The 23,202-nt window shown below is 38.8% G+C and overlaps 1 protein-coding gene across 2 annotated transcripts in view; it reads left to right on the forward strand.

Moving 5' to 3' along the window:
- The window catches only part of plxna1a (plexin A1a), a 265,890-nt gene that overhangs the window by 170,206 nt on the left and 72,482 nt on the right, over positions 1-23,202 (forward strand). For both annotated transcript variants that reach the window (XM_065285365.1, XM_065285366.1), the window contains exon 10: positions 7,020-7,220. In XM_065285365.1, coding sequence (XP_065141437.1) covers positions 7,020-7,220 — 201 coding nt within the window. The remainder of the gene's footprint in view (positions 1-7,019; positions 7,221-23,202) is intronic.

The raw sequence follows: 23,202 nt of genomic DNA on the forward strand, positions 1-23,202 counted from the left end.
CAGTGTCAGTGTGTATCTCAAAGACTTGAAAGAATGAGAGACAGAGGTTTTTCCTGTATCTGTCTTAACTGGTAAAGCATTGCGTTAGAGATGGAAAGGTCATGGGTTCGATCCTAGAAAGCACAAACTGAGAAATAAATGTGTAGCTTGAATTCACATGCAAGTTGCTTTGCATAAAAGCATCTGCCAAATGCATACAGTAAATGTAAATATCCCCAGTGTTTTTGTTGAATGTAATATAAAAAGAGGAAAAAAAGTGTTCCTGCAATTTAAGGGTCATCTGAATGCAAAACAAACCTAAACAAGAGAAAATGTAGAATACCCCTCGAAAAATGGTATCCGTTTGCCGTATTTGCAGTGTGGGCTTCATAAAGCTTAACATTCAGTGAGCACGGTCTCTGGATCGCCCCACAGGTTTTTCAGAGTAACAGAGAGAAAGGCAACGAGAGGAATGGAGGATGCGAGAGGAATTGGAAGGGAAAAGAAGCAGATATCATGTTTTGCTTGCAGGAGTTTTGCTACTGGCACCGTTTGTGCAAAACAAACAGCAGACTGGCAGAGCGTTTCTGTCAGCCAGCAGAGCCAAAAAACAGCCATCCTCTTTCCTTCAACACGTTTGTCCAACAATCCTACACACCGAATCTCTGTGTGTTTTATCTAACTCACACCAAACGTCAGGTCCTGAGCTCTCTCGCCGTTTTAGGAGCTGCATCCCATGGACTCGAACCAGGAGTCTTAACTTGGCTTACGCCCCGCAGGCTTGTAGACGACAGATTTGAAACTCATCCTGGGAATAAACCAAATAACCATATCCTGGTGTTTCCTTTCCTGGCACTTTATAAAAGAAATGGGATATCCTGGCATTCCTTGCATGCGTTTTAAGGGGTAAATTTAGCCAAAAATGAAACTCTGTTTGTCATTTAAACACCCTCATATCGACCTGTTTGCTGTTGTCTTTTATCCAGGGAAGGCTAGATGAATCTTCACACAGTTCTTATTCAAATATACACAGTTAATTGTCACTGCAACTGTAAAGCTCCAAAAATGACAACGAAACTAAGAAGCAGATCATTTAATGCCCTGTCAGAAATAAAGGTTGGCACTGGGATGGTACCCTTTATAAAAGTTCTAACATTTACCATTCATGGCGCTTTTCCATCACATTGTAGGTTTGGTTTGGGTCAGGTTGGGTCAACTCACCCCACTTTGGCTTGGTTAGCTTTTCCATCGAGTTTAGTAACACTTTGCAGTGGAATAGATTATAGGCGTGTCGTTATATTTGCGCTGCCTACTGCTGTGACATCATACAAGTGAGAGCGTTTTTGGAATGCATTCATTTATTTCTCAGCCCGCCATAAAATTTAAATTGGCCACCACAAATAGATGTTTGCACATCACTTTATTCACTACCTCTGTCTCACGTGACAGTTTCTCTACAAACACCCGTGGTGTAAGTCGACACGCTCCGCTGAGCCTCATTGAAGTTGAATTTAAGCATATTTGCCGACGTGCCCATCGCAAATGTGCCACCACAAACTGCAAGTCTGGAAAAAACTGATATGGTGTTCCTGATTCTCAACCTGTGGATATTTTTCATCACCAAAAGGGGGTTTGGGAAGTTATAGCAGAGCACAGATGACAACATGTTTGCTCGCAAGCTAGCACTAAAAGCTAAAGCTAATCTTTTACACTTAAGTGATTACGTACTAAAAAAAAGTAACCTCACATAATCACGTGTTACATATATAAACGCACATTTGCGGACCTTAATTAGTAGACATTATTAGTATCATTCGACATACAACAACTTCAGAACAGTCCTCTTTCTCCACACTTGTAAATACTGGGGTGTAGTTTCGATACGTCATCCGTGACCTCTTGACGTGATGACGTATTGCTTGGGGTCGCGCTGGCGCATCACAGGACTGGAGATAGACGAGAAGTTGTGGTTTAAAAGTGCATATTTTTTATTTCTCTTGTCAAAAATGACAATCGTTTCGCTAGATAAGACCCTTATGCCTCGCTTGGGATTTTTTAGAGTCCTTTGAAACTTCGTTGAAACTGCAATTTTAAACTGCATTAAAAGTGTTGGGGTCCATTAAAGTCCATTAAAATGAGAAAAATCCTGGAATGTTTTCCTCAAAAAACATAATTTCTTCTCGACTGAGCAAAGAAAGACATCAACATTTTGGATGACATGGTGGTGAGTAAATTATCTGGATTTTTTAAAGAAAATGGACTAATCCTTTAAATCAGGCTTGGATGGTACTATGCCATGGAAAAGTGCCATTAGTGTCTCAAAAGAATGAATCATTCACACATCTGGTCTTTTTGCAGCTTTACATGGTCTTACATTATAAACTGTTGTTTTATATAGATCATGTAGATGAAAACATAATGGCTGAGTTATTATTTTTGGGTGAACGGTTTATTTAAAATGTGACATTTACTATTTTAAATGTTAAAAGTGAAGATAGATTTGGAGCTCCAAGGCAGTTTTCTGGTTGTATTTCTTGTTAACTTGTAAGTTTGCTCGAAGCTCATTTGCCGACATGCATTTCAGCACCGTGGGTGTGCAAGCCGCATGCTAACCTGGATTCCCAGCTCACCAGAGCCGCCGTCATTTTAAACCAAATAAAGGCAGTAAGAGAAAGAAATCATGATGCGCTTCAAAGACATCCCTGCGGTACGCCATTAATCCATTGTTCTCAACCGGTGTGCAATCTGATTTACGCTTTCAACTCTGTTCTGACACCTGTCAGTGTAGTTAATAAAATAGTTCCCAACGTTGTCACTCTTTTTTGTTTTTTTTTGCTATAGCACAATGTTTCTTAAATTCTAGTCCTCTTTCGCCCCCTTCCAGAATCAGATGTCTTCATATATAAAAAAACACTCGATTCAAGTCATAAGCCTTCTCCAATAAAAGGTTTTTGACATCACACGCCAGTCTGTCTGCGCAACAAACACTTGTCAAACACTTGATTCTGATTGGTCGTTTGCCAATTGTGCCAAGTCCGTAGCCAATAGTTTTGTGTCACAGCATGTACAGTATTTCTTTCCTGTACTGTTTTATGTTTCCCCTACATTTGCCATTTACTTTTCCATTCCTTTCTTCTATTTCTTTACAAGCACAAACATACAATCTTTATATTTTTCACGAGTGGGGGTGGGTGTGCAGTTCTTATCAGACTGTTGTAGCATTTCATTAAACGTGTAGTTTACGGCTATCTTTTCTCCACCTGTGTGTTTTGATTGCCAAAGCGAATGGCAGAGCCACAAGCAAAGCATCTCTCAGCACCAGTCAGGAGATGATACCACCTCTCTCTCAATTCTGATTGGCTCTCGTCTTTCTTATCATTTTGCCCTTTGCCTTACACAGTTGTGAGCTGTGTAGACTTTGTAAAATTGCATTTGCGGATTATTTTTGAGATTAACCGAAGCTAATCACTGTAATTACATTTCATGGCAGTTAAGTGTTAAACGTGAGTTATAAGCCATCACAATGATGTTGAAGAAGCCAAAACCTTAACAAAACCATACAGTTTGTTTAGCATGCACAAATAATAACTAGATAACCAGTGAACCTAACGTTTCGGTTTTCATATTGCATTCGTCTGTAACTGATAAGGCCTCATTGCGTTCTGCACACAGGCCTTTATTGACTCCGAACAAATTGCACCTTTTCATTAGCAGTGAAACCCTCACCTTTGTGTAGCACACGGTAATTGAACACTAACACAAGCGCGCTCCATCAAGGGCGGGGCGAGGGGGTGGGGGGCGCGTGCATCGCAGTCTGTTTATTCAGTCACAACCGAATCGAATGAGAGCAGCACAGTATTAATAAGGAGACTGGCGCCCGAGGCAATTAAACCAGCAGCCCAATGGACGTCTGCAGAGTCATGAGGCGGCATGTGGCTTTCCCGTCAGGTTTGTTTACAGAATCCTCACTGTGGCAATGATAGAGGATATCTCCTGTAGATTTTAAGATTTTAATAACGCTGCTGGTTTTCAATTCCCTTCCCGTTCAATTAGAGAGAGGCAGGGAATATAGGAAGTGAGGGTAATGAGTTGAGATACTTGATCAGATTTGATAAGATGCGTTGGGGAGAGATCCACCCTGTGTTGAACTTTGGATATTATTGCATGATAAATGCAACGCAATGTTAACATAGCAAATTCTGATTTCTATGTCTGGGGAAAAATAAAACAATAAGACCTGAGCATGTTGACTGGGATCATAAGCTTCATCGAATACATCCTTGTACAATTGTACCCCTATTTTTAAGGGTTTTTACCTCCATCCAGGCATCAAAAGAAAGGTTGATGCTTTGATCTAGCTGTCTGCCTTCCATCAAGCAATGCTGCAGTGTTTTGGATGCATTTCATATGTGCACATCAGATGCGTTTGTTGTGTAAAAACAGCTGATCCATTACCTAAAATATTTTTAAAGAAGCAGAATTAATCTGATCATTTTTAAAGGTATATACATCTGAAGGTTATTTTTGAAGAGAGGTTTTATAGAGTGAGGTCTCACGCCTGTGGTAATTTCGCTGCTTTGCTAGTTAAAGTGCACAGTTGGCATCGTAACCGGAATACCGCTGCCAAGTCTTTAAAATGGCACATGCCCTCAAAAAGCTTAATTGCATCTTACTCTGTGCCCTGGTTTTTCAATCTGTTGGCATGACAACAGTGGCTATGGCCTTGAAGTCCTTCTAGCATCATTCTTGTCTTCAGCTCGTGATGGAGCGACATCACAGAAAGGGTTACAATGTCTGAATAGCCACATTTGCTCAAGTAGGATGATCAAAGTGTTTTTGATCTTTTTTAGATTCAACTCGGTGCATCTGTTTGAATTTTTTCGAAATTATAATAGGTAGCCGATGTTTTCTTTTGTGATGTTTCTGCATGCATAAAACAGAATACAGTTTTCATACATCTATACAAATCGGATGATGTCCAATTGAACTTCAATTTTATGCCAAATTTTGGTGCTTGTTAACCAAGCCAACCAGAAAATCAATAGCTGTGTCCGAAGTAGCCCCCTATCCCCTAGTTCACTTTTCCCTACATTAGTTCACTAGTTAACTCGAATTAGTGAATAAAAATGAGTGCGTAAATTGAGCTTGTGAGATCGCCATAATGCATACGGCCAAAAAATATATTTTCAAATACAATTTTAAATGTATTTCAAAAAATATACTGTATTTTCCGGATTGTAAGTCGCTTCAGAGTATGAGTCGCATCAGTCAAAAATGCATTTTGAAGAGGAAAAAACATATATTAGTCGCACTGGACTATAAGTCGTGTTTATTTAGAAAATTGATTTTACAAAATCCAAGCCGAGGAAAGGACTTTAATCTGGAAAGGCAAGTTATTCAACTAAACAATAGCACAGAACAGCAGGCTGAATAGATGTTTGTACAAGTTAACGTAACATAAACATTTATTTACACAATAGCATATCGAAAGTACATGGGAGGCTAAATAGGCTAAATTAACACAACAAGCCAAATAAAGTTCAAAAAGGTCCCAATGTCATTCCGCATCACTGAATCCATTGAATTACATAAATACAGGAGCAGCATTGAGCGGACTCTCACGGCTGTAGATGGTAATGGTTTCTCTTGGTTCATATGAAATAATTTTGACGTATAAGTCGCACCTGACTTATATGTCCCAGTATATGCCAAACTATGAAAAAGTGTGACTTATAGTCCGGAAAATGCGCTATGTGCTGAAATATATATATTTATACATTTATTGTATATTTAAAATATATTTGAAAGAATTTTAATATGTATGTTACTTGTATGTTAAAAACCTGTAAATATATTTTCAACTACTTTTCAAATGTATCGGCCGCCGATATTTTTCGGCTGATTTGTGATGAATTTGAAACCATCGGCATATTGGCAATAGCACGAGAAAGGCCGATACCGATTGTTTATTAATTAACTGCATAAAGAAATCCATTATGTATATATGTATATAATAAAATAAATGCTGAATAGCAAAAACCACCTTTGAAGGTTGTAATGCTGTCTTATTATATTTGTTTAGCTTAATTTGTGCCTCTCTTATTATGTTGGTCAGTTGAATTAGATCCAATCCATGTTCAGTAAAAATAATTTGATGTATAAATAAACTAGCTAATAGACCAACTGTATAGTATTGTATACAAGTGTTTAATATCGGCATCGGTATCGGCCAGAAGTTGTCTGTTTAAATCGGTATCGGCTCAAAAAATCCTATCGGTGCATCCCTACTTATAATTTTATATTTTATACATTTACTGTACTTGTAGTTTAGATATTTTGTACAAACTTTTATATTTTGGCCAGGAGAAATATATTTTTTACCATATGGGTTGTAAAATTAGAAATGTATTTGTTGCCCCTGAAATACATACAAGAGTTTGGTTCCAATTTAAGATAACTAGTTCTCAAAAAATCTCATTTTTGGATAATATAATTTAAACATGTTTTTACAAAAATGTAAAAAAAAATGTATCTCCTTTTGAAACCAAACTCTTCATATGAAGGTTAAAACTAAATATATGTTCAAATTTAAAAAAATATTTAATTAAGCTTTGCTTTCTACAAAATTTATTTAGCATATATTTAAAACATTTAAAACCAAGATTTTTTTTGCTGTATGGGAAGTACTGCGGGCATCATCCTCTGCAGATATGCGATAATTCATTCGGTGCGAGCCTCAGTGGTTGAGTATAGGCAAGCTTTGAGTCAACATCGGTTGTACATTCATTATTTCTGTACATTGTAGGGTTCAATAAGTGCACTCAATAATGTCCACTATGATTTCGGACACCACTAAAATGGATGTTCCCTAAAAATTGTGCACTATTTAAGAGGTAATGGAAGTTTTTTCGGACCCAGCCATGGTAATGTGCTAATAACCACGCAGAACACATTGGCGGCTGCATAGCAACACCCCAGTGAGTTTTGCAGGGTTTTTTTTCATAAATTATAAATGCATTGTTTCTTTCTTTGTTTTAAAGGAGTGTCCTCAGATCCTGCCCTCTACCCAGATCTACATTCCTGTCGGAGTCATGAAGCCCATCACCCTGTTGGCTCGCAATCTTCCACAGCCTCAGTCTGGCCAGAGGAACTACGAATGCATCTTCTATATCCAGGGTAAAGAGTACAGCGTCACGGCTCTGCGCTTCAACAGCACCAGCATACAGTGTCAGAAGACAATGGTAAGTTTAAACGCTTGTTATTTAAAGTTTCAGGCAGGTTTCTTCTTCTATATCCAAATGGGATGTTCATAGAGTTATTTTAAGAGCCACTAGTTCTAGTCCAAATGCCAAACACAAGCCATCCTCCAATTGGCCAATCCACACTTTGACTGACACTCAAACTCCCATCAGGCACTGGGCAGAGACTTGTGGGCCATTAGGGCCTTGATGAAAGACGTTGAACTTATCTTTTTAACAGACTGCTTTGCGCAGGCAGTCATTAGTGGAGGCTTGTGTATTTGATGGTACCATGACACTTCCAGCCGTCGCTTATTGATGGCCGTTGTAAGATGCACGGTCTTTCTTTGCTGTTCTCTTTTGTGTGGAGGCTTCTGGTGTTACTGAAGGGAAGCTAATTACATGGCTAAGAGTTTGCGGTGAGCTGTCTCGCTAAAGACTTTATCGACTGTTTGCTGTCGCAGCCGTTTCAAATCAACAGCGATCGCTGCGTCGCTGACGAGATGCTATTCCTCTGTCTCTGCTAGCCGAGGCATCAGCTGGAGTGATGTTAACTTTAACCGTCAACACGAGAGCAAAAACACCAAGCTGATAAGCGCCACTTCTCTTCTCATTTTGTAAGGGAGGTTGGATGCTTGAAGTGCTTTAGAAGTTTCTGAATGCTGCTTTGTTTTTTGTTTGAACATTAGGCGGCACGAGTTTCATATCCTGATTCGAATCGGAATTCAATTCAATTCAAATGTCTCTGGTGTTTCTCCTTGTATAACTATACATAATTTAAAAAAACATCCCATGACTTTTAGAAGTAGACGTCCACATAGAGGCCTATCCTGTTAAGCAGTAGTTTATCTCAGTTAAAGCTCTTAGAGTGTCGTTTTAATTTCTGCCTCAAAGGTCCGGCGCTTTCCTCAGTCATCTGTGGTTTATGTCTGTGACGGAACCACGCCAGGTTTGGTTCTGTGCTGCTGGGTATTCAGACAGCCCGTCACTCCTAATGAGAGCCGCAATTACAGCCGTGTTAAGATCCACACTGCAATTACACCATTAAATGCCAGCAATTATCAGTTACTTAGCGTGCAGTGATTTTAGCATGAGTGCTGTGTAGCCCCGCGTGAGAGTTCCATTACAAGAAGTAGGAGCATGTCTAAAATGACAGGCTTTGGCACAGATCAAGCGCCACTATTGTTTTAGTCATTCACAAAGTCATTCCTTAGCGATTTAAATGACTGTTCGTCAATACAGTTGAATTGATGCACTACAGCGTGTTGGATGAGGTGGCAAAGGCGGGTCGGATATGAATCACCGGCTCGAGTCCCGTCGTTCTTTTCACTCAACGGAAACCTTCAACGTGTGAGCGATTGATTACAGTGTTGACTAATGGGTTTGTTGAATTCAAGAGATTTGAACTGTTTGCTTTGAGTCATTATATGATTGTTGGCAGAACGCGTTATGTAAACTGAGGGTTTTTTGTAAGAGCCATGCCAACTAGTGTAACGAGTGTAGTTGGGAAAATGGGTGAACCATCTTGAAATATTGCACAAAATACTACATTGTCAGGAAAACGCTCAAATATGTACCCCAGTTGGGGCGATACCCTTTCAAAAAGTACAGCTTAGTACCTATTGGTACCAGTGGTATACATATCTGTACCTAATGGTATATATATTAATGGTATATACTGCCCAAACAAGGTTGCCAGTTTTCCAATGAAAAACCTGCCCTATTGCCACGTAAAACTAGCCCAATCACATTTTAAGGGGGTCCTCCAGTAAAAGACGTGTTTTTGGGTAAAGCTGCATTTTTCGCAGGGTTTATCCGGTAAAATATGCATTCCTGTTTCTAACTATCACATTAATGGGGTCGACTTGAGACTTGGCAACCCGGTGTCCCAGTGACAGTTTGGGTACAAATTTTGACCATGTTTGACCATAGGCTTGGCAACCCTGTGCCCCAGTGACAGTTTGGGTACTTATTTTGACCCGAGTCTTGGCAACCCTGTGACCCAGTGACAGTTTGGGTACATATTTTGACCGGAGACTTGGCAACCCTGTGCCCCAGTAACAGTTTGGGTACAAATGTTGACCATTTTTGACAGGAGACTTGTCAACCCTGTGCCCCAGTGACAGTTTGGGTACATATTTTGACCAAAAACTTGGCAACCCTGTGCATCAGTTACAGTTTGGTTACAAATTTTGACCATTTTTGACCGGAGACTTGGAACCCCTGTGCCCCAGTGACAGTTTGGGTACATATTTTGACTATTTTTGACCGGAAACTTGGCAATCCTGTGCCCCAGTGACAGTTTGGGTACATATTTTGACCAGAAACTTTGCAACCCTGTGCCTCAGTTACAGTTTGGGTACAAATTTTGACCATTTTTGACTGGAGATTTGGCAACCCTGTGCCCCAGTGACAGTTTGGGTACATATTTTGACAATTTTTGACCGGAGACTTGGCAACCCTGTGCCCCAGTGACAGTTTTGGTACATATATTGACCATTTTTGACTGGAGATTTGGCAACCCTGTGCCCCAGTGACAGTTTGGGTACATATTTTGACAATTTTTGATTGGAGACTTGGCAACCGGGTGCCCCAGTGAAAGTTTGTGGAACATATTATGAGCATTTTTGACTGGAGACTTGGCAACCCTGTGCCCCAGTGACAGTTTGGGTACATATTTTGACAATTTTTGACCAGAAACTTGGCAACTCTGTGCCCCAGTTACAGTTTGGGTACAAATGTTGACCATTTTTGACAGGAGACTTGTCAACCCTGTGCCCCAGTGACAGTTTGGGTACATATTTTGACCAAAAACTTGGCAACCCTGTGCATCAGTTACAGTTTGGTTACAAATTTTGACCATTTTTGACCGGAGACTTGGAACCCCTGTGCCCCAGTGACAGTTTGGGTACATATTTTGACTATTTTTGACCGGAAACTTGGCAATCCTGTGCCCCAGTGACAGTTTGGGTACATATTTTGACCAGAAACTTTGCAACCCTGTGCCTCAGTTACAGTTTGGGTACAAATTTTGACCATTTTTGACTGGAGATTTGGCAACCCTGTGCCCCAGTGACAGTTTGGGTACATATTTTGACAATTTTTGACCGGAGACTTGGCAACCCTGTGCCCCAGTGACAGTTTTGGTACATATATTGACCATTTTTGACTGGAGATTTGGCAACCCTGTGCCCCAGTGACAGTTTGGGTACATATTTTGACAATTTTTGATTGGAGACTTGGCAACCGGGTGCCCCAGTGAAAGTTTGTGGAACATATTATGAGCATTTTTGACTGGAGACTTGGCAACCCTGTGCCCCAGTGACAGTTTGGGTACATATTTTGACAATTTTTGACCAGAGACGTGGCAACTTGGTGCCCCAGTGACAGTTTGGGTACAAATTTTGACCATTTTTGACTGGAGACTTGGCAACCCTGTGCCCCATTGACAGATTGGGAACAAATTTTGACCGGAGACTTGGCAACCCTGTGCTCCAGTGACAGTTTTGGTACATATTTTGACCATTTTTGACTGGAGACGTGGCAACTTGGTGCCCCAGTGATAGTTTGGGTACATATTTTGACCATTTTTGACCAGAGACTTTGCAACTTGGTGCCCCAGTGACAGTTTGGGTACAAATTTTGACCATTTTTGACTGGAGACTTGGCAACCCTGTGCCCCATTGACAGATTGGGAACAAATTTTGACCGGAGACTTGGCAACCCTGTGCTCCAGTGACAGTTTTGGTACATATTTTGACCATTTTTGACTGGAGATTTGGCAACCCTGTGCCCCAGTGACAGTTTTGGTACAAATTTTGACCATTTTTGACAGGAGACTTGTCAACCATGTGCCTCAGTGACAGTTTGGGTACATATTTTTACCAGAAACTTGGCAACCATGTGCCTCAGTTACAGTTTGGTTACAAATTTTGTACCATTTTTGACCGGAGACTTGGAAACCCTGTGCCCCAGTGACAGTTTGGTTACATATTTTGACCAGAAACTTGGCAACCCTGTGCCTCAGTTACAGTTTGGGTACAAATTTTGACAATTTTTGACCAGAAACTTCAAGTTCAAGTTCATTTCAAGTTCCTTTATTTTATACCCTTAGGTAAATTAGGTTTCAGTGGCAAGTTCACAGTTCCTCACACAAACAACAATAAAACAACACTAAAAGGACATCATAAGAACAGTAACATAAAATAACAATGTAAAATACATCAATAGATAGCAATTAAAAAATAAATAAATAAAATAATAAACCCTTTTTACGCCTTTAATTTATTCATGTGGTTAATCACAGCAGGGACAAAGCTGTTCTTAAATCGTTTTGTTGTGCAATGTGGTACTCTATACCGTCGATTTGATGGGAGTAATTGAAATTCATTATACAAGGGGTGATGCCTATCTCCTGTAACTGAAACACCCATTCGCTGTACCTGCCTGGTATACAGTAAAGCAGGGGTAAGTAAAGGCTCCCCAATCAACTTACTAGCCCATTTCACAATTTGGTTCATCGAGTTGCGATTTTTCACTGATAAATTTCCATACCAGGACACCAACGTAAATGACAATACTGACTCAATGTAGGCACGATAAAACAAAATCAACAATGTTTTATCAATATGGAATTTACACAATTTCCTCAAAAAGAACATTGGCAACCCTGTGCCCCAGTTACAGTTTGGGTACAAATTTTGAACATTTTTGACAGGAGAGTTGTCAACCCTGTGCCCCAGTGACAGTTTGGGTACATATTTTGACCAGAAACTTGGCAACCCTGTGCCTCAGTTACAGTTTGGGTACAAATTTTGACAATTTTTGACCGGAAACTTTGCAACCCTGTGCCCCAGTGACAGTTTTGGTACATATTTTGACAATTTTTGATCAGAGATTTGGCAACCCTGTGCCCCAGTGACAGTTTGGGTACATATTTTGACCAGAGACTTGGCAACCCTGTGTCTCAGTTACAGTTTGGTTACAAATTTTGACCATTTTTGACCGGAGATTTGGAAACCCTGTGCCCCAGTGACAGTTTGGGTACAAATTTTGACCATTTTTGACCGGAGACTTGGCAACCCTGTGCCCCAGTGACAGTTTTGGTACATATTTTGACCATTTTTGACTGGAGACTTGGCAACCCTGTGCCCTAGTGACAGTTTGGGTAAAAATTTTGACCGAAGACTTTGCAACCCTGTGCCCCAGTGACAGTTTGGATACATATTTTGACCATTTTTGACCAGAGACTTGGCAACTTGGTGCCCCATTGACAGTTTGGGTACAAATTTTGACCAAAGACTTTGCAACCCTGTGCCCCGGTGACAGTTTGGGTACATATTTGACCATTTTTGACAGGAGACTTGGCAACCCTGTGCCCCAGTGACAGTATGGGTACATATTTAGACCATTTTGGACCGGAGACTTGGCAACCCTGTGCCCCAGTGAGTTTGGGTACAAATTTTGACTATTTTTGAACAGAGACTTGGCAACCGGGTGCCCCAGTTACAGTTGGGTACATATTTTGACAATTTTTGACCCACAATGTATTAGTTTTGTACTATTACTGTATTTTAATGTGACTATTTTTAGCTGATGCAATTTTTCCACTGATATTGTATAAGTGTTTTTGCATTTATACTTTATAGTATTGCCTAAAATAACTAAATTTGTTAATTGTATTGTTTTTCTTTTATAATGTTCATTTTAATTTTTAAAGAAATAGTTCACCCAAATATGAAAATTCTCTTGAGCTTTTCTTTTATTGTTCCCCAAGACTGATGGTCGGAGGTCAGACACTGATTTGTGGCAACAGCTGGCAGATGGGATCCTGGGCTCGTAGCGGGCAGATGGCTGGTGCTGTATGATTAGGTGGAGAGAACTGATTGTGTTTGCCTGAGATTGATCAATTCGATCTTTTGTCTCCCTGCTTAAGACAATAGAGAGGTGTGTTAATAAAACACAACTGTGTGTTGGGACGCGGGGGGAAGCAGGTAGTCCTGACTTAATCGATTGAGTAAACAAAGGATATAGAGCTTCTGATGAGACGTGCCGAGATGGAAAACATCGAGTATTAGCAGGTTAATACTAAAGGAAGATGAACTTCTTAAAGTTGATTACAGATGTTACGCTGGCTAAATAGAGGCCAACTGCATGGAGCACAGGTTTAGGTTTAGAGAGGAAAAATTGCATATAGCTCAGTGGTAGAGCATTGCATTACCACCGCAAAGGTCATGGGGTCTTACCTATCGGAAAGCCATGGGTTTTAGATGAGCCCAGTTTTGGTTAATATATTCACAAATCCATACATCAGTGTGTGTGTGTTTGGGTGGAAGTGTGAACACTTGAAATGGGCTTAGAAAAAGAATTACATTAGTAGCGCAAAAGGTTGTGGGTTCGATCACATACTAAAAAATGTAATGCACTGCAAGTCACTTTGGATTGAAGCTGCCAAATGCAAAAATGTAGAATGTACTTTAAATCAAGAAGGATAGAAATACCTCTTTTATCCAAGATGATGCTGGTGCCCAATTTGAAAGCATTTTGCATGTTTCAGGCTGAATGAATGATGTGCCCATTGAGCACCAGTTCCATTTTGGTGGAAAGAAAATAAAAGGTAGGTGAGAAAGGGTTAATATAAAAAAGGGCCAAAAATGCTTTTCACTACAAAGCTCTTTCTTTCTGAGCGCCACAGACCAGGACCCGGGGGATGAACAGAACAGGGTGATGGTATCAGACCCTGCTTTACAACATTAGCTTCAGCACAGATAAATGACCAGAGAGAGAGAGAGATCTAGTGACTGACACAGAAAACACAATGAAGGAAGGAACAGTCAGGGTAAAATCTCAGCAAGAATCTCCTTCCCGCCATCCACCGATTTGCGACCGCGAAATGAGGACTATCGGGAGAGTTTGATAGGATCCAATTAAAAGCCGACGCAGATAAAATGATGATGAATTGCAGCCGTGTAGGAGTGAGATGGTACCCGTTCCTCCCCAAACACTTCGAAAATGAGGTGGTCATCATTTTATAGGAAGGAAAAAGCGACACAGTTTTTGTTGGTGAGAGAGAGAGAGAGAGAGAGAGAGAGAGAGAGAGAGAGAGAGAGAGAGAGAGAGAGAGAGAGAGAGAGAGAGAGAGGTGAATAACTCAAGGAGTCTTTGTTGTGTCCTGCAGCGGGGTTAAGATTGTGTCAGACGCTCCCGTGGAGATCATCTCCTACTAGGAAGAAGATTCACCATGACCTTAGAGCTGAATTATAGCTTTAGCCACTTGAAGCCTCTGTTTTTTTGAAAAAAATATAGCACTACTGTATACAGTAATACACTGAAATACATAATAATTTTAACTCGTTCTTGTTCATATTTAGTGGTGCTTTGCCAGGTTATTATATCAACTAAAATGAATAAAAACATGTATGTTAATTGAAATCAAATCAAGTAGGCATAAATATTTGTTAGAAAAATGAGAAACGTTGCCTTAAAGGCACGGTATGTATGATTTTTCACGCAAATATCCAAAAACTACTACCGTTTTATATATTTTTCACGTGTACTTACATTAACCTAAATGCTTTTAACAGTCGCTGCGTTTCCATTGCAGATTTGCGCAAAACTTTTTGCGTTATTTTTTAAATGTCGACAAAAGACTAATATAAAATGCCAGCGTATCCATTAACCAATGATATGTGACTGAAACATAGCTTTTCCTCTGGCGATAGTTCATTCCAAACATCACGTCAACTGACGTTGGTAGGTTTACTAATATCTAGGCATGCGACGATAAATGCCGATATACACTGGCCGATAACTATTCTGAATCGCACAGCCGACTGAAATACATCATGACTTTAACTCATTCTTATTCATATTTAGTGATGCTTTGCCAGATTATTATCATTAACTAAAATGAATATTTCTGTTAATTGAAATCAAATAAATGGGCGTAAATATTTGTTAGAAAAAATAGAAAAGTTGACTTAAAGGCACGGTATGTATGATTTTGCACCGAAATATCCAAAAACTTTGACCACAATGTTTTATTTTCATGTGTACTTGCATTAACCTGAATGCTTTTAACAGTAGCTGCGTTTCCATTGCAGATTTGCGCAAAACTTTTTGTGTTATTTTCTAAATGTCGACAAAAGACTAATATAAAATGCCAGCGTATCCATTAACCAATGATATGTGACTGAAACATAGCTTTTCTTCTCGCGATAATTCATTCCAAACATCACGTTAACTGACGTTGGTAGGTTTACTAATATCTAGGCATGCGATGATAAATGCCGATATTTGTATTATTGTTAATAATACGTGTCCGATAACTAATCTGAATCGCACAGCCGATATTATTCCCAGCTATTTCAGGTACTACGGCTTTTGATCAGTATGCTCTTATTGATCTGAAACCGCTGTTAGTTTGAGTCGTTACACTGTAAAAAATTATTTTCAAGAAAAAAAATTTGTTTTCAGTAAAAATATCTTAAAATTCTTAAATTAAGATGCTTTTTCTTGGTGAGCAAAACGACCCAAGAAAATAAGTCTAGTTTTTAGACCAAAAATATCTAATTTAAGTGATTTTGTGCATAAAACCAGCACAAAAATCTGCCAATGGGGTAAGAAAAAGAATCTTGAACATTTTTCTTAAAAACACTAAATTCAATAAAAATTCAATAAAAATTTTCTCACCCCATTGGATGATTTTTGTTGCTTGTTTTATGCACAAAATCACTTAAATTTGATATTTTTGGTCTATAAACTAGATTTATTTTCTTGGGTCGTTTTGCTCATCAAGAAAAAGCATCTTAATTTAAGAATTTTTAGATATTTTTACTGAAAACAAGACAAAAATACTAAATTTTTTATCTTGAAAATAATTTTTTGCAGTGTATACAAATCTCAAACATAATCATCATACATATTCTTTATTATCATGAAAATACCTGAAAAGGCTTGAAGAACAGCAATAAAAATATATGCTAAAGCCCTTTCCTGGATGTGCGTGTGTATGGTTCTTCTGCGGCCCATATTGAGTTTCTGCAAGAGAGCGCCCTCTGGCTTTTGGATGTAGCGGCATTTCACCGTAATTCATTGAGAAGCATAGCACGCATCTTCGGACGATTTATCGGTGCACCCCTGCTAATATCACGCCCACCGCACAAGGCATTTTCTTTTTTACCGAAGGAAACATAAGAATATTCTTCAAACATTAAAGTGCATCTAATTCATTGCTAAAAACAGCGTTATTTTGTGTATGTGGTATAATTCTATGTGTTTGCGTGGTTTATGGTAAAAAAACACATTATTTTCCACATACCGTGCATTTTTGTAGCCCCAGATTTCACTCTCTTCCTGAAACGCACGGATTTGAAAAGCTTGTGTCCCTGATTGGCCAGCTAATCTGTATGTTGCGATTGGCCTGAATACCTCTGACGTCAGCCGGAAATGGTATGCTTCTTACCATGTTTGAAAGATTTGGTCAAAATGCAATGCTAACAGGAGTTAACGTACAGGCTGTGATAACTCGCGTCATTGTTTACTTTGGGGTTTGTACCTTTTGCATATCGTTAACATGTACTAATACACACTTACACACCAAAGGAAATATAAAATCGTGAATCAGACCATTAAAAAAAGAAATACTCCATAGACAAGCTCCCTAAAGTATAATTACCAATGACGTCAGACAGTCTCTCTGCAGGAACCAAATAAAATGTATTGGCTGTATAGTACTACAGTATGTATATGTAGTGTTTATGTATTATGTGTCTGTTCGGGAGACACAGGTTGTGTGTCTGTGTTTAATAAACCCCTCCCAATTAGCTGATGCGTTATTTTTACCCAGGCGTACAGGTACGCTATCAAAATGACTAATTATATAAGACTGACCTACACACGGCAACGTTTTCTCCCCCATCCCACCAGCTGCTCTGTTTTGTTAACATAGGCATTTTCAAGCCCCACGGAGCCGGGATCTCCCAGCTCACCCCTACGTATCCGTACGTTCCCCCCTTTCCTACTTCTCTCTGATCTATGGGCTTGCCAGCAGAGGACGGGCGCAGGCTGTGGAGAGGCCCGATGTCTCTCTATTTTCGGATCCCATTCATTTTCCTCTGTGAGGGTAATTATGCATTTTGGGCATGCAGGTGGGGTGAGAGACAGAGGATCCTGCGCTGCTCGTATGTTACACTGTTCTCAGAACTGCTTGCACCTTTCATAGGTTTATTATAAGTGTTGGGAGTTTTGCAGAACTTCTTTTTTTTTGTCATTTTTAAAGTAAAAGTTTTGTTGCAGTAAGGTCGTTGAAAAGTTAGAGGTTTTTTAACAAAGTTTTTTGGATGATGCAAACACAACTTTTAAGCACAGTTTTTTCATGTAGTGGCCGGTCATAAGACATCTTGCTGTACAACAGGGGTTCTCAAACCTTTTTGTGGTCAGGGACCTTAACACTTTTCAAGGACCACCTTTATAATTATCAAAGTTATTAATATTAAGCATAGGCACATTTTTAAGCCTAATACATCAAACCAGTTTTTTGTTTTAATGATAAATAAAAACATTTTTTATTGGCACGTTTTCATTCAAAGGGTCATTTTATTTAAAAAAATTTTTTAAATGTATACTTTTTACCTGTTTTTTTTTTTTAAGCTTTTATAAAGTCAACAGTACCACAACTGGCGTAGATGATCCCCATAAGTAAACATGTCCTTTTTAATAATATAGCACAATTGTGTTGATCATAGCAAATTATTTTGCGGACCCCTGGCTAAGGATCCCAGACCACCAGGGGTTCCCGGACCCCTCTTTAAGAACGCCTGCTGTACAACACCATTGTCACCATCAATTATTTAACAGTTAAGGACATTATTTCTCAATTCACATTATGCGGCGGTCACAGTAGGCTTTTTGCTCCATTGACTTCAATTAACGGGCATACATACATGTATATGAAACACAAGCGAAAAAAATTGCATTTCGGCCTTAATGTTTGCTGAACTTTAACCTGCAAATTCGTATCACACGATGACATTTAAAACCTACTACGAACATATTACAAACTATTAAAACATTGTTATTTTGTACAGTGCAATAATAATAAAAGCAACTATAATGGTACAACCACATCAGAAAACCCCACACATAATATAATATATAGTAATAAAATATATGAAGAGTTTGGTTCCAAAACCCAATAAATCCATTTTGACTAATTTCTGTAAAAACTTGTTTTCTATACCAAGAAAGTGACGAGATGAAAACCACTATTTTTTGTTACAAACTTTAACATAGCATCTTTAGGTTATAAAAACATAAAAAATTCAAATCTATAATTTGATTTTGAAAGATTTATTATAAAAACTGATAATTTTTTCCACAAAATGCAATAAATGCAATTAAATCAATATATAAATGTGCATTGATCTTTGCCATTTTATATTCATTTAGTTGACTAGTGGTATACACTAATTTAAAAAATTAAACATTAATGACATTAATCAAAACACTTTGTCATATTAAGAACACTCTCATTGCTGCTGTCATCGTTGGGACGTCGGCGCTGAACTTTATTGACAGCGATCAGCTGTAAAATGTTTTGGTCCTGCCCGATTTTCGTTGGCTTTGGGTAAAATAATAGAAAGTTTTTCATAAGATCCCCTGGGGTCAATATGTTAGCACGACAGAAGCTTGATGCTGTCGGGAGAACAAGAAACAGCAGGCATTTTTCCATCTCCCGAGTGCCTTTCCCGTAAATTATTTGATTTTGATGGCTTACGTTTCTTTCCCGTCACAGAAACCACCACAGGTTTATCAATGCCAACAAAAGTATAATTTAGTTTTTGTTTGTTTGTTGATCACAAAGTACAAAGTAGATGAGGAAAACGTTTTTTGGCGTTTTGGGAAAAAAGATAACAGAATAACACGGCAGAATTTACTTTTTAATACTGACCAGATACAATACTGATTTTAGCGGTAACTCATTTAAAAAAAAAAAACGCGTTTTGGAAACAAACTCTTCATATATAGTAATGCAATATATAGGTTATTTTTAACCCAGAATTTAGTCGAAAAGGGACGAACCCAGCTGTTGGGTTACATTAGCCCAGAGGCAGGTTGGGTTTACCCCTTTTTGACTCAACGTGTAAAGTAGCAGTGCAGTTTACTATAGTAGATACTAATGTGGGTACTACTACATTAGTAAAGAGATATAATTAAAAGGATTAATCTGAAAGCAATTCAGTAATGAGAATTTGCAAAATGTAACTAGGGTGTGAATCATAACCAACATGTTAATGACTTATATCTCTAATGCACCTTTGTGTATTTGTATAAGCATTTAGTGGCACCTCTGAGCCTGCATTACTCTGTAGTGTAAAGACACTTCTGTGCTTTTTAAAGCACTTTCTTGAAAACACACCAGAGTGTCTCTGCGGACTTTGCGATGTGCTGTATCACACAGAGACAAAGATACAGAGAAAGAGACACTGACATTTATCAACACCTGCCATTTCAGCTCAGCACCTAAGGGACTTTATGTGTGTATGAGAGGTTTGGCGCGTGTGCAATAGTTGCCGGATCATGGTTATTCTTAATTAGGTCATGCGCATGTTTCTGCTCACCTTGTGTTTGAGGCCTGCGACGGCCTCATGGGAACTCGCACTCGCACAAGCAATTAATTACCCTCCGCCACATCTCCAAGCTGACCACGGCCTGAATAATGAGCGTTATTATTCTTCCCTTCTCAAGTAGAAGAAGAGTTCTCCCGTTGTTTTCAACCACCTTTCCAACGGATGCCGCAAGCGTGACCTTTCGTAAAAAAGAACAAAGCGCTCTTCTGTCGTTTCCAGCTATTTTGCGGTCACCGAAAGTCACATGCGATTGTTCGGCAGAGGTGAGCGCGTGGTATAACGTCAAAAGCATGTTAATTGTGATATGAATAAATCATAACTGTGTTTTCGGACGGCCTTCGGGGAACAGCGCCGGCCGTTGTTAAGACGTGCCGTGCGTGGGGGTGAGCAGCTCCAGCTTTTTAAAGTTTAATGGAGCTGGGCCGCTGGTGAGGAGATGTAGGCTAAAGATGTGTGAGGGTTCACGGGTCTGGTTGGAGAAGAATGTTTGCATGAGCGTCTGTAAGTGTGGAGGTCTTTGCGGTCGGTGTGGAGGATGTTTGATCAAGAGAGAGAAGCTGTCAATGAATCGTTGTCTGAAGCAAAGGTCTTGTGACTCGAGGGTGTTCAGAGGTTTGACCTTAAACCTTTCAAAGGCTTATCGTATGATGCTTTGGCTTTGTTAAGATGGGAAGCCGAAATCAGATTTCTTGTCTGTGTGTCTGACTTTAATCCGAAGGGTCATTCTTGCTCCGAGCTTTCTCAACTATGTAACTTTCTCTATTAAGAAATTGAAGACATAGGAAACCATTATTACCAAGTAAACAACTTTTTCAGAGTTTTAAACTTAAAGGAAAACACCACAGTTTTTCAATATTTTACTATGTTCTTACCTCAACTTAGACGAATTAATACATAGCATTTTTTTTCAATGCGTGCACTTTTAATCTTTGTACAGCTCTTCGTGAATGTGTAAGCATTTAGCCTAGCCCATTCATTCCTTAGGATCCAAACAGGGATGAATTTAGAAGCAACCAAACACTTTCATGTTTTCCCTATTTAAAGACTGTTACATGAGTAGTTACACGAGTAAGTATGGTGGCACAAAATAAAACTTTTGTTTGGAGACATAGGAATGAATGGGGCTAGGCTAAATGCTAATAGATTCACAAAGCGCTGTACAAAGATTAAAAGTGCATGCATTTAAAAAAGATATGTATGTATTAATTCTTTTAAGTTGAGGCAAGAACACAGTAAAATATTGAAAAACGGTGGTGTTTTCCTTTAAATAGTCCTTAAAAAAAATAATCATTGGAAGTTAAGAAATTATTATCCATTTTTTTAACGTATTCATTTTACTATTTTGCAATTTGTTTTTTAATTACATATTTCAGAATATTTTTTTCTCTATTTTCTCATAATAATGTACTACTAAGGAAATCATTGTATTTAAATGTTTTTCAAATACGGTAAAATACTGTATTTCAAAAGATGAGAATAAAATGATTCATCTGAATTCAATACATTTGATAAGAATTGACAAAATAGGGTGTATGATGGGTCATGTCAATGAGTCACTATTGTCTCAAGCAAAGATCTTGTGACACAAGGGGTGTTGAAAAAGGGACACGTGCCAGTATCACATTAGCTATGTTTACATGCACAAAAATTGGTCAATCTGACTGAGTTTAATCCGATTGCAGTCCGAAACCAATGCCAGATTCACGTATCAAAACCAGCTCAACGGACATTCAAAACTAGCACAAAAGCATCCCAATGACTATTCACAGCCCAAATACCAAAAATTAATGAACGAGATCCTTTTATCTTTAACCCGAAGAAATAAGAAACTCGCGGAAACAGTTTAAAAGTAGCCCAAATCTGAACTCTGCCAAAATGCGGAGGACTTGGGAACGCTACGCTGCGCACAGCATCTCTCATCAAATTCACGCTTTATCTCTGGATAAATGTACAAATTCAACATTGCGTTAGAGCAAGTTGTGCTTATTAAGAAGTTTTAAGATATAGGCAAAGAAAGCACAATTTTTGAAAGGCACTGCGCATTTTTATTGCTTTATGTAATGTTATAAAAGTACAAATGAATGCTGCAGAATGTACAGCGCGTGACCCCAATTACCTTTATAATGGGTGTTGCCATCACCTAAATGACAAAATACTTCGATTTTACATGCATGCTTTTCTTCTGATGTTCGGATCACAGATTGCACTACCCCACCTCTTTCAATATGATCAAAAGTTTTTAAATAAAGTATTAAGGGTTTCCTGCAGAAAATTTGTTAGTTAAGGTGGTAGAGTTTAGCGGATGGGCGTGGCAATCAAAGGGGCGGGTAGTATGCGTCATGATGATTTTTTTTTAAACACTCAAATAAACTTAATTTTGAAGAAACTGTGACAGAAAATGAACACATACTAGATTATTAATGAATTAAATGTTTTTAACAGATACCTCTAACAAAAATAGCTGCGTGATAAAGTGAAACTAAAGGGTTAATAAACACAAACTGAAGCAGATACGTCTGGCGAACGATGATAGATGGCGCAAAGATTGTAAAAACTGATTATTTCCTACTATTAATTACATTATCTTAAAGGAGTGTAACTACTGTAGATTGTAAATAATGCACATAAATAACGTGAGCAAGAGCGCTCAACAATTATATCTAATCAACAGGCACGTGCAACCTAGCTAGCAGGTTGCTCAAACAACAAAAATCACCAGCTAACTTAATTTAAATTTGCAAGAACTATAGACTAATACAATAACAGGCTTAAATAAACCCAAAACATAAGTCCACTTGCAGTTCTCACGGACACGCGTTTTATCAACTCGCTATCTTCCAGACAGTTGACGGACCATTTCGGCTGTGTGGCGCGCGTCCACGGTCGCAGTGTGAAGCGCATCCACGCTATTCTCCGAGATGTTTTATCAACTGCCTACTAGTTATCCTCCAGATAGGGTTTTTAAGGTGGTAGGGTTTCCCAGCTTAGGCGGGCCGCCCGACCTGCAAAGTGCTGCGGGAAACCCTGAATAAAGTGTTTACATTAAGGCTTTTCGATTCGATTGAGTCATCAATATTATTATTTGGTTTGCATGTTATCGTAGGTAGTGTTTACACTGGACTTATAACTGTATGTTGAAGTAGTTAAAAAAAAAGTGGTCATGTGTGAATGTGTGTGCGTGCACATGTGTGTATGTGTATTGAAGTCAGTAGATGTGTCACAAAGCAAATTGTAAATGCCTATTTCACTTATAGCACTTTCTTGCATCACGCCTCACGTCTACAAACTTGCTTGGTGCGCTTCCGTTCTGTTATTTATATTTTTCGGGTCTCCCAAACCCCCTTTTTCTTTCATTC

This window comes from Paramisgurnus dabryanus, chromosome 21, assembly GCF_030506205.2.
Source record: "Paramisgurnus dabryanus chromosome 21, PD_genome_1.1, whole genome shotgun sequence".
NCBI lineage: Eukaryota > Metazoa > Chordata > Actinopteri > Cypriniformes > Cobitidae > Paramisgurnus > Paramisgurnus dabryanus.